At 45.9% G+C, this 14,780-nt stretch overlaps 1 protein-coding gene across 1 annotated transcript in view; it reads right to left on the bottom strand.

Moving 5' to 3' along the window:
• Positions 1-14,780, bottom strand: part of llgl1 (LLGL scribble cell polarity complex component 1) — a 38,847-nt gene that overhangs the window by 1,953 nt on the left and 22,114 nt on the right. Inside the window, exons 8-22 of the mRNA XM_031566094.2 lie at positions 14,270-14,324; positions 13,994-14,148; positions 13,532-13,752; positions 12,388-12,455; positions 12,017-12,170; positions 10,690-10,794; positions 10,138-10,430; positions 9,450-9,603; positions 8,767-8,905; positions 5,490-5,773; positions 2,920-3,184; positions 2,533-2,647; positions 1,427-1,512; positions 814-937; positions 616-715 (exon numbers count right to left, since the gene is read on the bottom strand). Coding sequence (XP_031421954.1) covers positions 637-715; positions 814-937; positions 1,427-1,512; positions 2,533-2,647; positions 2,920-3,184; positions 5,490-5,773; positions 8,767-8,905; positions 9,450-9,603; positions 10,138-10,430; positions 10,690-10,794; positions 12,017-12,170; positions 12,388-12,455; positions 13,532-13,752; positions 13,994-14,148; positions 14,270-14,324 — 2,297 coding nt within the window. The 3' untranslated portion in view covers positions 616-636. The remainder of the gene's footprint in view (positions 1-615; positions 716-813; positions 938-1,426; positions 1,513-2,532; positions 2,648-2,919; positions 3,185-5,489; positions 5,774-8,766; positions 8,906-9,449; positions 9,604-10,137; positions 10,431-10,689; positions 10,795-12,016; positions 12,171-12,387; positions 12,456-13,531; positions 13,753-13,993; positions 14,149-14,269; positions 14,325-14,780) is intronic.

The following is a 14,780-nucleotide window of genomic DNA, read 5'->3' as shown; positions in this document are numbered from 1 at the left end:
ATCTCAGCAGATGTCTACAATATGTTTATTGTTGTGCCATATTTTAAATCTAAATTTGTTAATTTCTCTTCCTAAAACCCACTAGAGGAAAAAACAAATTCTTATGGGGGAGCATGCCCCCAGACCCCCCTAGTTTTGCTGGGTCACAGGAAAAATAATAGGTTTTATCAAGGGGCTTAGCCCCCCCAAAAGTGGGAACCTAGATTCGCCCCTGCGCACACATATACACCCAGAATCTTAACTGCCACACACACACACACACACACACACACACACACACACACACACACACAAATCCATCCATCCAGAATCTTAACTGCTAAGGCTTGGCACCCTTGCTGCTAAAAGCAATAAGGCAGACATAAAGAAACCCCTTTACCAGGTATACCATGAGCCCAAAAGGTCTACCTCATCTCTGTGGTAGCTAAGCTCTGCTGGACGTAGTAATGACTCAGCATTAGACATACAGTATATGTGGCTGTGGATAGTCAGACAAACAAACAAGAGAGACAAAGGAAACAGGCAGATGAGCAGAAAGCCAGATACAGAAGTGGAGACCTGCTCAGGCGGAGTGGGTTTAGGGCTAAGCGCATGTGTGCTGTACGGGGGACTCACCCTGGGCTTCCCTCCCCGCGCTCAGTTGATGAGGATTCCAGGAGACCGGGCGTCTTCCTCTGTGATATTCCTCCGGTTGTTCTCGGCCTCGTCAACGGTCCTAGTTCAGCGCAAACACAGCAAGTCATCACGGGAAAAGCCTTCCAAGGAAAAGCAACCAAATAAGGGGAGCCCCTGAACTGAAATGGAAAGCCTTACACTAAGAAGTCCTTGACGTCCTCCACAGTGAGTTCTCCGGTCGTGTCCATGGTGATGTCGGCACTGCTGTTGGGGGAATCCAGCGTGGTCGAGTGCAGGGCATTCTGCAGTTCATCCACCATTCCTAAGGAAGGAGAGAGAGGGGGAGAATAGAAAATATTAACAGAAATGCAGGGTCACTTAGATTGATGGTAAGCAGAGAACCAGTCCTAACCCTCCTAATTAAGTAGGTCATCCACATCACAATCTATCGGTTATATAACTTACCGCATAGTCAGACACAATACGTTAGACATTACAACCCAGAAAAGTGCTTAAAGCATGTTTCAAACAGCCCACGCTATTAAGTCAATTTCCCCATCTTTGACCCCAAAAACTAATTGTGTCCAATTGCTGGTCCTTTTCCTCCAAAGTGGATGTTTTATTGTAGTCTTTAAGACGTTTCCCTTGCCGTTTCTATGGTTACCACCAGGGCACCCTTCTTTGATCACAAGAATGAGGAAGAGGAAAGCAGAAAAGGAAGAAGATGAAAGGAAATTCTCACCAAAATAAAACATGAAGACAAGCTTGGTTGTGTTTTTAGAAATGTGTGTGTTCATTTTGTGAGCTGTACCTTCGGCTTCTGCTACGGACTTGTGTTCTCCAGTGGTCTGCTTCTTATGAGTGCCGTTCGCGTGAGGTGGGGAAGTTGTGCTGTCACTGCAAATATCCCACAAATGACAAGCCACATTATTACTCATAGAAGAAATAAGTCACAGAAAATCATGGCTTTACAAGTCACTGTGGCGTAATAGCCGGTTACAAGCTGTATGGTTAAAAGAACTTAAAAGTAAAAAAAAATAAAACAAAACAAGAAGCAGCTTTGGGCAAGTTCTGAATGTTATTCAGAAAATCCATTATTTACTGAAAGGCCAGACATCGCTGCAAGAGTATCAGAATCAGATTGAATGGCCAAGTATGTTAATATACACACAAGGAATTTAGCTCTGGCAATGTACATATTATTTACAGACAATACACAATATACCAGCAGTAAATTGTGTGTGGTAGTGCAAACAACACTAATGTGCATCACATATGGGAATAAAAATTGTGATGTTTGAGTATTTGTGCAATACATTGCAGATGTGAAGAAAGGCGTAATAACTATCTGAAGAAACAACAGTAGACATGGCATAGCAGATGGTACTGGTCAGCTATTTATGAGGTTAATGGCATGGAGACAGAAACCGCTCCTATGTCTAAGAGTTTTGGTAAGCAGGATTTTGAGCGAGGAGTTTAAGAACGTTGTGTCAAACGGTGTGAGGAATCGGTCATATGGACACATTCTCTACAAAAGGGCCTCAGAGGTGGCCAATAACATCAGGTGTATTCTAAATACTTCCCCTGCTACCCCTGACCACTAGCGATCTGGCAAGCCCGGCCCCTCCACTGCATTGATTTCACTGGTCTGATAACATCATGCAATTAACTGACTGCCTAGGGATAGTAAGCAAATATTCCAGAGTCTTAGAGAATTTGCATCAGGTTGAACCTAATGGTATAAATGTCTCCAGATTGCATCCAGTGGTAATAACTGCATAATCGCCCTCACATTAGAAGGCATTACGCTGAGCTCAGGCAAGTGGTGTAGAGTTCACTGCTTCCCCCTCCCGCTCCCCTCCCCAAACCCTGTGCCTCTAACTGGGTGCTGTGACTGAGTAGGGTCTGATCCCTTACCTGAGGGCAGTGGGGTCATGAGGCCGGTCCACCTCCACCTGGCACAGCGGTTCGGTGATCACCCGTGCAGACAACGAGAAACGCTCATACTCTGAGGGCGAGATCAGGTAGAATCCTACACACACACACACACACACACGCACACAACTGAAATTACATGACTTGCAAACACTGTATGTTAGCACCTACATGCTATGTATACCACTGGATGAACAAAAGCCGGACCTCATAACCATCATTTAGGGCTCAAAAACACTGGTATGGGTACCAGTCAACAATGTAGTGAATGAAACACTAGTGGTAATCGTTACAACTGAACACGTGTCCTCACCCTGGCCGGTCTTGAAACACTAGTGGTAATCGTTACAACTGAACACGTGTCCTCACCCTGGCCGGTCTTGGTGAACACGCAGGAGGCGATGCCGCTGATGTCCTCCTTGCGGATGCAGTCGTAGCGCACCTGCGGCCGTAACGCCGGCACGCTGAACACGTGGATGTCGCCCAGGTTGGTCAGGCACACCAGGCCGTTCTCGGAGTAGTCATCGGACGCCGTGCTGGCATAGTTCGCCAGCCCCACCTTCCTCACCCGACAACCCTCATGGGCAGTCAGCTTGAACTTGGTCTTAGCGCTCACCTTTGGCAGCATGAACACCTGCAAACAAACACACACAGAACAAACTCAAAAATCTTTGAAAAAAAACGTGAACTAACTTTTAAGCATTAAACAGTCGACTAAAAGACAAATCCCTTCAATGTGCTTCCGAGAGAGGGCTTAGCATAAAGCACTTTTAGTCACAGCTACATTAAACTAGTTGGTCTAAACCAGGGGTTCTCAAACTTTTGCAAGCTGGGCCCCCCCAAAGCTGGTTAGGGGTAGTTGGGGCCCCCCCAGCGCGCGGCCCGCCGCCACCGCCCTCAACTACACCACCATATATAGATAGATAGATAGATAGATAGCATATTGTTATTGATAGGCCTGACATGTCAAGGTTAGGCTATTGTTAGGCCCATACAGATAATTATTATAACTATTTATTATTATTATTATTATTGTTATTATTATTATCAGTAATAGTAGGCCTATTAGTAGGCTATTCATTATTATCACCATCATTATGTTATTATTATTATAATTAATGATTATCGACCAATTATTATTATTGTATTATTATCATAATAATAATTAGTGTTATTATTGCTATCATTTGGATACTGTTATTATTATGGGCCTCTTGTGATCTTTACAAAAAAATCCTACAGGTCTGTCAATGTGAGACATAAGCCTGCTTTGCACTGCAAAGGTCCTCAAATCTTGGGGCAATGTTTGACAAACATATCCTCAGGTCATCCTCGATCTGTGCGCGGTTGCGGTATTTAGTTTTGAGCGCAGTCAGTCTTGAAAAGCCTGCCTGGCACAAATATGTCGACGCGAAAAGGAGGGGCATTTTTAAGGCTATGTCGCAAAGCTGATCATTGCTATCCAGAATGACGAAATAGGGGAGATGCTTAAGTCTACTGTCACTCTTCAGCTGCTCTTTCATGTCTATTGACAGCTCGTCTGCTGAGCAGAGAAATGGATCTCGAACTTAGGCGAATGAACGGTAGTCCTCTTTGAAATAGGACCCAAACTGATTTCTGATATTCGGCGTGATACAGTGTCATTTGACATAGGTATTGCGCTGAGTTTAGCTCCTATTCTACACGTCTTGCGCGGCCGGCAAAATCAGTGTTTCGGAAATTGTATGGGGTCGGCCAAGCTTAGCGATTCTATGAGCAACTACATAAGATGCCTGCATACACTGCTTGGAGATGGTGGTTCGTTGTTGCTGGAGGCCATCACGTTCATGTTTAAAGAAGTCCACAGGCTTCTCTTTCTGACTTTTACGAATCAGAAACGTGTCCATAGTTGTGTTTGTTTGCTGATACAGTGTGTGTGAAGTTAATAAAGTTCTAATTTCAACGTCGTGTGTGGGTGTGAACGACACGAATAATGGATATGGATAAGGCTGTGCTAGGCAATGATTCCTAACAAAACTAACTGTACACAATGTAGACAGGGACAGCAAAAAATAGTATTCAAGTGCTGGTGTTTTATTTGTTGCAACACGGTGGATGATACAAAAATGTAAAGGTAGGTGTTAAGGAGAAAAGGGCTAGCTGCAGTTGGAAGAAGGTAGCTAGCTAGGCTAGCTCTCGGGCTACGAGCTTTTTCAAAAGACTGTGGAGCAAATTAATCCTTAGAATAGGCTACGAATAGACCCACTGCAAGCGCAGTAAGGTATTACTAAGGAAGGAGTGAATCTTTTAAAAGACTGTTTATAAAGCAATGAATATCTGAATGATACAGGAAACAAGAGAAATTGAACAAACTCTGCAGAGTGTCGTCTCAGGGTGAGCGCTTACCAATGCCTGCGGTTTTTTTTTCATACTCGGAAACTTATGTGCAACTCGCGTTCAAATGATAAAACTCCGTTTTGATTGGTGGATCAGGAGCAAAACCGTATTTGATTTGTTTGGGTCAGTCCAGCCCCTTGCATTTCGCCACTGAGGGAGCTTTCACTAACCAGTGACAGGTCGGCGGTAGTTCATTTTTTTCTCCGTCTGTGACATCGCGCCCCCCCTGGAGAGTGTTCGCGCCCCCCCAGGGGGGCGCGCCCCCCACTTTGAGAACCACTGGTCTAAACTAAACGGTCCCCAGGTTGGCAGATGCAGTAAATTAACACTAGCTGACAGGTATGTCATAGTTTGTTAATGATATACTGACTGCAAAATGTCTAATGTTAGCAACACTTTCTTTGGAAAGCCTACATTAGTTTGCTGTTATATATACACACACACACACCCCACTCCATTCCATTCCACCACACCGGTCACCTGTGACAAAAATAGACCATGCCACAGCTGAATGAGGCACAGTAACCCTCATTAAACGGCACAGAGGGGTTCGGGGAGCTCACCTTGAACTGCTCCTCCGAGGCGATGAGCACCGAGTGGCTGCCCTGCATGTCTGGGGCCTTGGCCAGGTCTCTGGAGACCTCGTAGGGTTCGGGCAGAGGGTTCCCCCGGCCGTCCAACACGGCGATGGAGACCACGGGCGCCCGGTGCATCAGCTGGATCTCCTTCCCCAGCAGGGCCTCCACGCTCTGCTCGGAGAAGCGCTCCTGCGGGGGCACATCCAGTGCATACGCGTAGACCGAGCCAGAGTTTGTGCCAGCCCACATAGTAGGACCATGGTGAGTTCCTGTGGTACGAAACGTTAAGTCAATGAATAAATAAATAAATGAATGAATGAAACAAATAAGTAAAATAAATAAATAAATAAATAAATAAACAAATAAAAAACACCCAGAGATTAGCTTCCAGGACACCAACAATAACCAAATATACACATTATATTCCCTGAGCCAAAACAAACCATAAGGGGATTGAGAGCTGTTGTAAAATGTGCACACATACTTCCATACAACTTTATACACAGGCCCTAAAAATGGAATAAATAACACATGTCTGAGTTAACACAAGCCAAGTCTCCTCTCCTCTCCTACCTGCATCTCTCGCTCTCACACACACACACACATACGCACACACCTGTTATGCTCAAAGAACCTCATGTTGAACTTAATTCCTGGGAATGCTCTGAACTTCCTTGTATTCCCACCAATTTCTACACTTGATTGGCTACTGGATTCAGTAAATATTTAACTAGAAACCAGAGAACCGACATTCAAGATGTACTCAAGACTTAAATGCGCTCCCAGTGTAGTTCTGCAACTAACCGTTAGATCCTACATCAACAAGGTCTCCTATTCGGTTTCACTCCCCTGGCGTACACACACATGCACACAGGAAGCGTGGGTTCGGAGAGGAATGGAATGGAATGAGAAGGATGGGAGAGACCTCTCTGAACCCCTCCATCTGTGAAGTGCTACGGGTGGGTGTTGAACCCTGAGGAGTTTCTGGGAGTCTGTGTGAAGCTCGGCAGCTTGCGGGTCTGTGAGCTCCTCCAGCAGTGTGCTCCTGCGCCGATGCCAGTACAGCTGTTTTCAGCCGCCCGGCCTAGCCCTGAACGCCAGCTCGGGGGAGGACTGAGGCTCAACGCAACGTAAGCCTCTTCACACCCACATATCCCTGATATACCCGGCCGGACTCCCTAAGCAGTGTTTTTTTAGCGGTGGACCTCCAGATTTATGGCCCTTCGCAACAATGCGGCATTGTTTGGGAGTCCCGGTGGACGTGAGTGTAAATCTCCTGATGCAACGTGATGTCTCACAGGGGAGTCTTCCTTTCTCAAGTGTTTGAGTTAAAAATGAGAGACTGGGTCTCCGCAGATGTTTTTCTTGTAGAGCGAATAGGGGTTTGCGTGTGACCTATTCTTTGGGAAAGACAAGTACTGTCTGCAAAAAGAAGCAAGAAACAGCCCTGAAAAAACCCCCACAGTGTTACAATGTTCCTGGGACTATCACAGGTTTCAAGACTTGGGAGGAATGGTACAGAATGTTTAATAACGTCTGGGCTATTTTTAAGTCAGGACGTGCTGCTGAACTTCGGGTGTAATTATACTCAAGATAGTTCTTCAAATGGTTCCTTTGTAAAATAAAAAAACCTACACAATACGGACATCCTGTGCTTCCCTGAAGAATCTAATGGCATGCATTAAGTGTAGAAATATATTTAAAATAAATAACTTTTGTTTAACTACCCAAGCTATTTCTTTTTATTGCCGATTGCCCCTCACTGCAGAAATCTCATTCCAAACAACAGAGTTCAATTTACTCGAGAATGTCTCATTACCGAGCGGTGAAGGAAATGTTTGTTACGACATTTCAACTTCGAGGACTGAAGGATGACTAAAAGTTCCCAAACAAAAAGGCCATTCTATCTGCTAGTGGATACTCTCAATCTCCATGCGATGATGTATATTTCCAGGGAAAAGCTAAAAATTAGTGTTCACATCTGTTCAATATCAGTAATATGACCCTTCTCTGACAGGAGAAAATGTGATCTTATTAGAATGCTTCAGTCAGTCCTCTGACCCTTGAAAGTATCCCTTCACTGGCAACAAAACAAAACAAAAAAGATATCCATTTCTCTAGGTCTTCCAATCCCTGTTTCAGTTTTGTCCTAAAACAGATCTAGGTGAGGTTTTTCAAGGAAAAGCAGAACAATCCTATGCAAAACAGTACAGCGGTTTACCACAATTTCATATAGCACTACTCCAAGCACCAAAGCACATAAAAACACCACAACATAAGAATGTGCCTGTTCTCTCTCTCTCTCTCTCCCCCCCCCCCCCCTTCAACCTACACCAAAGACATACTATAAAGTCAAACACAGCCCTGTCGGTCTGGAGTGGACACTGGAATTGGTCAAAGCCAAAGAGGCACCATGGCAGGACAGCAAGGCCTCTAATGAGACACTGAAGGGGTGTCAAATCCATCTGTGCAGCTGTGGAGCTGACTTGACACTCCACAGCCACGACCATATGACTCACACCTCATTGGGGGAGGAGTAGTGTGTGTGAGAGAGGGCCAAAAAGAAACACATGTCAAGAAGTGGATGTATATTAAAAAAAAAAAAAAACGTTTTAACTTTTCATAAAGGTAACTACCCCTCCGAGAACAGTGAAACTTTTATAGGTCCAACATACCAAAGACAAACCCTATACACATTCCAAATGAGAAATAAAAAAAAATAAAACATTGCATCGCAAAACATCGCATAGCATGGAAACTACCAAAGTACCACTGAAGCTTAATGCTTACAACAGCCCGCTTGCTAGTCAGAACAGTAATAATTGGCTTCCTCTCTACATTTAGGCAAGGCCAAGAGGGGCTTGTGCCTTCAGTGGGCATGCCTGTAGTGCTGTAATGTGCTTCTAGAGAAGTCTGCCAGAATGTCAGCATAGTTTGTATGTATGACTAGAGATCTAAAAACAAATTACCCCCACCCCTCCAAACATTTACTGAAATGAATCACTTTCAGGCAACAGGGAGAAGCAGTCTGAAGTTTTATGACTATACACTTTTTCCTTAAACCTTCCTTTTCTTCTGTAGCCCCTCAAATACATGTGTTATGAAATGGGACTTAGGGACAGCATATCAAGTCAGCATAATACAATTCTCTCCAGCTTCTCTCCCCCCCCCCTTCTTCCATCTACTATTGTTCTGTAACCCAAATCCATCCTCAGTGTGCCATTCATGTTGGCGTTGCCGTAGTGCCGTAGCCGCGTCTTACCATCTCTGAGGTATGTGTCGGCGAAGCAGAGGCAGCGCACCACCCCTGAGAGCGAGTCGTCGGCGGAGCGCGGCTCAATCCTCCTCTGCACCGGGGCCACCTCATCCTGCTCCGCCAGCTGTGCGTTCGCCTCCTGGACCTGGGAGGAGGCAGGGTGTGTTCACTCCAGCGCCAACACATTACTGATTATCAGGGGTCCCCTCACCCAAGGGCCACTCCAGCGCCAACACATTACTGATCATCAGGGGTCCCCTACCCAAAGGGCCACTCCAGCTCCAACCCATTACTGATTAGTAGGGGTCCCCTAACCCAAGGGGCCACTGTGATGGCAGCAGACAACTCAATTATTAACTTATGCAAACATTTAAAAAAAACATTACTCAAAAACCCCCTAGTCAACTACTTCGGTACATTTCTTTGGCTATGTAATTTCAGTAATTGTAGACTGATTGCCATTGCTCTCAAAGTTAAAATCTATCAGTAAAATTATATATAGGCCTTCCTAGAATAACTCAGACCGTGTTGATGCAGAAACCAACCACAAACACAATGGCTACCCCCCAAACCAGGAAACAAACCAAGCTCAGATGATAGCCCACATTTATTTAAGAGTATACTGGTCTAAAATGGCTGATTTATCGGCTGCTACTTAGAAGAAAAAAACAACAACAAAAAACCCTCACTTTACTGGTGGGACTGTTGACAACCACACGTTTTTTCCCCGAGACTCGGCTCTTCCGGATCCTTCTGAAGGACTGACGCAGCGACTTCTTCAGAGATTTCACCCGTGACAGGGGCCCCTCCATAGCCAGGGAGTCGTTGGGGTGAAGCGTGCATCTGGAACAAATACACATAGATGCTCTAAGACTGTTCAGTAAAGTTCCTTGTTCTCTTGGATGAAGGGTTTCTCCGTACTGACGTAAAAAGCGCCATGTGTTTCACGGTGCTGCATTAATGTTAATGACAGGCATTGAGATGTTTGAGACACAGTGCCAAGGGATTCAGAGAGAGAGGATAAAAAGGCCAAGGCCAACCAAACCAAATCAATTCCACTGGATTCATATAAAAAAATGGAATTGGCTTCTTTTGCATGGAATTCCATGGAATGGAATACTGGGCAGTTATTGAAACCCGATGAGCTCACTCATGACAAAACAGAAGCAAAGAAAGAAAACAAAATCATTTTTCACCTCCACCAAGTGGGCTGAATTAGAAGCTCCTGCTCTCTCTCTCTCTCCCTCCCCCCCCCCCCCCCCCCCCCCCCCCCTCGCTCACACACACTCTTTTGTCCCTCAACAAAGACAAACACTTAAGCACAAACCCTCCCAACACACACACACAAAGTTTGTTGGAGGAGGCCCCTGGCGTTACCTTGCCAGCACAGGGCTGCGGCGGTGGTAGTCGAAGAGGCCGAAGCCGTGGCTGGTGCCAAAGGCGATGAGGTTCCACTCGGCGTGTAGCGTTACCGCGGTGACGGAGGCGGGGGGAATGCACTGCGCCAAGACAACGGGCTGGAACCCGGGGGCAAACACCACGGAGCCCGTCTTGGGAGGCAGCCGGTCGTGACCTTTCCACGTGAAGCCCTCGCGGTCCTGCAGGAGGTCCACTGTGGCCACGTCGATCATGTGATCCGACTTCTCATCGCTCAAGTACATCACAATCACCTGACGGAGGAAGCAGATGGGAGGCAGCATTAGGAACCATTGAGTTCACTAAATCACTAAATAAATAGCTAATAGCTTCAAGGTAAAACAGAAAACATGAGTCCACATCATTACTATGACTTGTGTAACAGTTTAAACATCTTAAAAGACATCTTCGTGAATAAGTAGTTCAAAAAATAATAATACTTTGCTTAGCCCTGCACAAAGCATTCAGAATTCATGAACACGGTTCGCAATAAATGGAAGTTCAAGAACATACCTGTCCAGCAGTTCCTGCCACCACTAGTTTGCCACTGTATTTACACAAGCACATCTTCTGGATGCCCAGCCTGGGGTCATCACTGTAGGGGTCAAAACAGCCCACCTGAAAACACACACAGCAAGGAGCCTCAGTACAGATCACATACTGCCCTCGCACACACCATCACGAACGGCTTACAGACAAACCGCACCCCCCCCCCCCCACCCGATATGAACAGATGTGCTCCATACAGACCGCAACCATAACATTCCGGAATCATCTCCAGGCCTTTTATGTGATGGTCTCTAACGATCACAGAGTGTCTGGTGCTTGTTTACGCCACGTTTTCCTCTGGTAACACGTATGCTTCTCCACCCTACATCTACAGATGCAGCTCCACACACACACACACACACACACACACACACACACACACACACACACACACACACACACACACACACACACACACACACACACACACACACACACACACACACACACACACACACACACACAGTGTGTGTATAATGGGAGGAGACAGGATGGCCTGGGTCATTAAGCTCCAAACACAGCCTCTGTGCCATCTTGCACTGGAATGTGCTGCATCGTCTGCAGAGACCAGCGAGTGCAGTTTCCCCAGCCAGTCAGACAGACAGTCTGTTTTTAATTAGGTAAAGGGGGTGGGGGGTGTTGGGGTAGGGAACAAATCTAGTGTGAATCCCATATGCTGCTGTGGTAAGGATACAAGACTGCTAGAGAACGTCACTGCTCTATGTGAAGCAGCAGAAGGGAGAGGTAGATTTAAGAAGAGGAAGGACAGATGTGTCCCAGCCAAGCCATGTGCATATAAAGATGAAGGGTACACAGCATGCCTAGACCTAGAGCAGACCTGCCATTAGAATTAGAATACACGGCAGACCTACCATTAGAATTAGAATACACAGCAGACCTAGCGTTAGAATTAGAATACACAGCAGACCTAGCATTAGAATACACAGCAGACCTAGCGTTAGAATTAGATTAGACTGAATAATTGTGTATGCGGGTTAGCTGGGTGAAGAAAGTATGTAGTATGTGGTTTCAAATAAGAAGCCATCAAACCCCCTATATATGTGTGCTGCTTGCTGACAAAACTCTGGATTATTGTTACTTCTGCAGTATCCTTTGGGAAGTGCATGAGAACTAAAACTGCATCCCCTACTGATAAATACCAAATAGACAAACAAACCTCCTCAATAAAACCTGCATGCCACATTAAACACTGATCTAAGAGAATACACATCACGGAGATGGCGTCAGTGCTCGTTTCTGCAGACAGTGACGGTTGGAGCTGGACTCTCACCTTCTTGAAAGGGGGCCACTCCTCCTCCCCCGCCTGAGTCATGCTGTCGCTGTGGTCGCAGTCCGTCTGGAAGATGTTGGCCGTGCTCAGCTTGTAGAGGGGCTTAAGGGACACGCCGGAGGCGTCCCAGAAACGCACAGTGCCATCCTCATGACTGGAAATCAGAGGTTAGCAGAGACAGGGCAATGATATTTAAGTTCATGTGTCTGTGTGCACATCTGCCACGGGAACTAATGAATACAAACGTCCAATCTCTCAGACGACGGTCTTAATAAGATACAGGACAGATCAGATTTCTGCTGTACTGAAAGGTCAAGAACACCCCCCCTTCCACACACACAAACACACACACACGAACATCAAGCACTCACCCCGTCAGTAGCAACTCCATGTGTTTCGGTTCAGTCGCCAGGCTCTTGCCTCCACATATTGGCCAGTTCTAAACATGAGAGCAGGGGAAGGGGTCATTACTGGATCGTTCAATCAAACAGCATTAGTGAAAATGTAAAAAAAAAAGCTGTAAATTGAGACTCTGAGGAAGTTGGCTAGTGTTTTATTGACAGCATTTCAAGAACTGACGGATGTTGTTTTGCGGCAGGTCCAGAGAGTCTTTTCGCCACCTGACATGTTTCTGGCGCCTGCGCCGGTTTCACGGAATGGAGTCTTAAAAGCGGGAAAGCTTTTTTGCCCCAAGTTCAACCCTGAAGTAAACCTCGAAATTGGCCGCACTTACGCTGACCAAAACAACAAGAAAGTTATGCAGTGAAACTGGAACTGCAAAGGCAGGAGTGAAGCCAAGGCTGTGGCTTCACTTTCCAGAAAGCAAGAAACACTTTACAACTGTGTTTTCAACTATGTTTTCAGCCTGTCAACTTTCGAGTTACTCTGGATAAACTTCACTATGGTAAACCTCCTTCATCATTATTATTTACCATGTGGGATCCTTTTGGAAGTCTCCACAACATGGAGGATTGTCACAAATGATAGGAAAATTAAGTGAAGAGTTTGAACAAACATAAAAACGGGCCAAATTAAATCAGTTCAGATCCCGACAAGGGTGGGTAGCGCTGTTGCACAGTTCATGATTGTATATGGCATCACTGTACCTAAAGTGTTTTGGGTAAGGGGGATGGGTACTAAATTGTAAAACCTGCTTTGAAGGTTTCCATTCATCTACTGTCCTTCATCTCCAACAACAGCTTGAAACTGCTTGTTTGTTGCTCTTGTTTAACTATATCTTGTACATTCACACACTGATGATTAGGCATCTCCTTGGTCTGAAATGGTTCTGATATTTTGTGATTCTGGATGAGATTTCACCATAATTTGGTGTATCTGGAGAAAACCGCACCAGAACCGGGTCCACATCCACTTCGGACGTGGCTGCTCTCTCTGGGGTCTCTCTTGAGGGCTTTGGAGGGGGAAGGGGTACGGACAGGTTTCCGTACCACATGTGTCTGCTGGGGTTAGGGTTAGTTAGTTGGATGTGTGTGTGTTTGTGTGTGGTTTCCGTACCACATGTGTCAGCTGGGGGCTCTGCTGCTGCTGCCCGGCGCTGATGATCCTCTCCCACAGCCTGACGGGGACGTTGGAGATGTGGTAGGAGCAGGTGATGGCCGAAGAGTGCAGTGGGGCCAGGTACGGAGAGGGGATCGTCGGCCAGCCGTGGGTCACGAGGTCAATAACAACCAGCTCCTCTTCCAGAAGAACCACAAGGGCTGTGGGGTCATCAAACTCTGGAAGCGTAACCAAGAGATAAGGGCAAAAAACCCATTAGTAAACATTAAGGGTTGTTAGATTTGAATAAAGAGGGCGAGTAGCATCTGTAATGCAGAGAGCGCGCAGGTTAATAGCACAACAGCATTTCCTTATCGTTAAGAGAAAAACAACCTCTAACCCTGGCGTGCCGATGTAATGACGGACACTCGTTTCGGTTTAAAGTGCATGTAAACAATCCCATGCTGGAGCGCTACCCACCCTTTAGGGGATCTGTGCAGTGGATGGTGAAGAAGTCAATGACCCTGGAGGTGAAGTCCAGGGTGACGTGCGTGCTGTCCTGCAGGATGGTCAAACAGTGGCGGTCTCCGTAGCTCGCCCGGGGCATGCCGCCGCTGAAGAGCACCAGAGGAGCCCTGCGGAGAGTTCCAGAAGCAACGGGAGGGAGAGGGGATAAAACCACCACAAACTTTAAAAAAAAAAATAATAATAATAATAAACGCATATGCGGTCCTCCTTCATGTCTTGGATACGAACCCCAATTCTGTCGTTCTCCAGAGGATCTTGTTCACAGCTTTACAGGGAAATGGACCTGAGGGCAAAAAAAAAAGTGTTTTTTTCCCCCTCCTTCATTAAAAAGAAACAGATCTTAAAACAGACCCGCGCCCAGGCACCATGCTATGGCAAACCAAACAGTGGACATTAAAACAGGGAAAATCTGTGTAAAGCTCCTCTGGCTTGCGAAAACAGCCCATCAGCTAATTGCGAAAAGGCCATTTAAGGTTTATTTGGACTTTTATAAGTCTGGACAGAAAAAATTAACAGACTTATTTTTCACCCGTGAAACACCGGTTTGCACTTTTCGAAGAACATTTCCGGTCTCTCTGCGGAACTCTGTTAAACAAACACTTGAATGAGGCTACAGGACTACACCAATAAAACACCTCAAGGATACATTATCAGAAGCCCTCATGCAACTCACAGATATAGCCTTGCTTTGATGAAATAAAGGCAAGAATGAAGAGAGGAACAGGAGAATGGAGAAAGA

The sequence above is a fragment of the Clupea harengus genome, chromosome 1, assembly GCF_900700415.2.
Source record: "Clupea harengus chromosome 1, Ch_v2.0.2, whole genome shotgun sequence".
Classification (NCBI taxonomy): domain Eukaryota; kingdom Metazoa; phylum Chordata; class Actinopteri; order Clupeiformes; family Clupeidae; genus Clupea; species Clupea harengus.
Note: the sequence above shows the minus strand (reverse complement) of the source record. Positions and strands in the feature narration are given on the sequence as shown.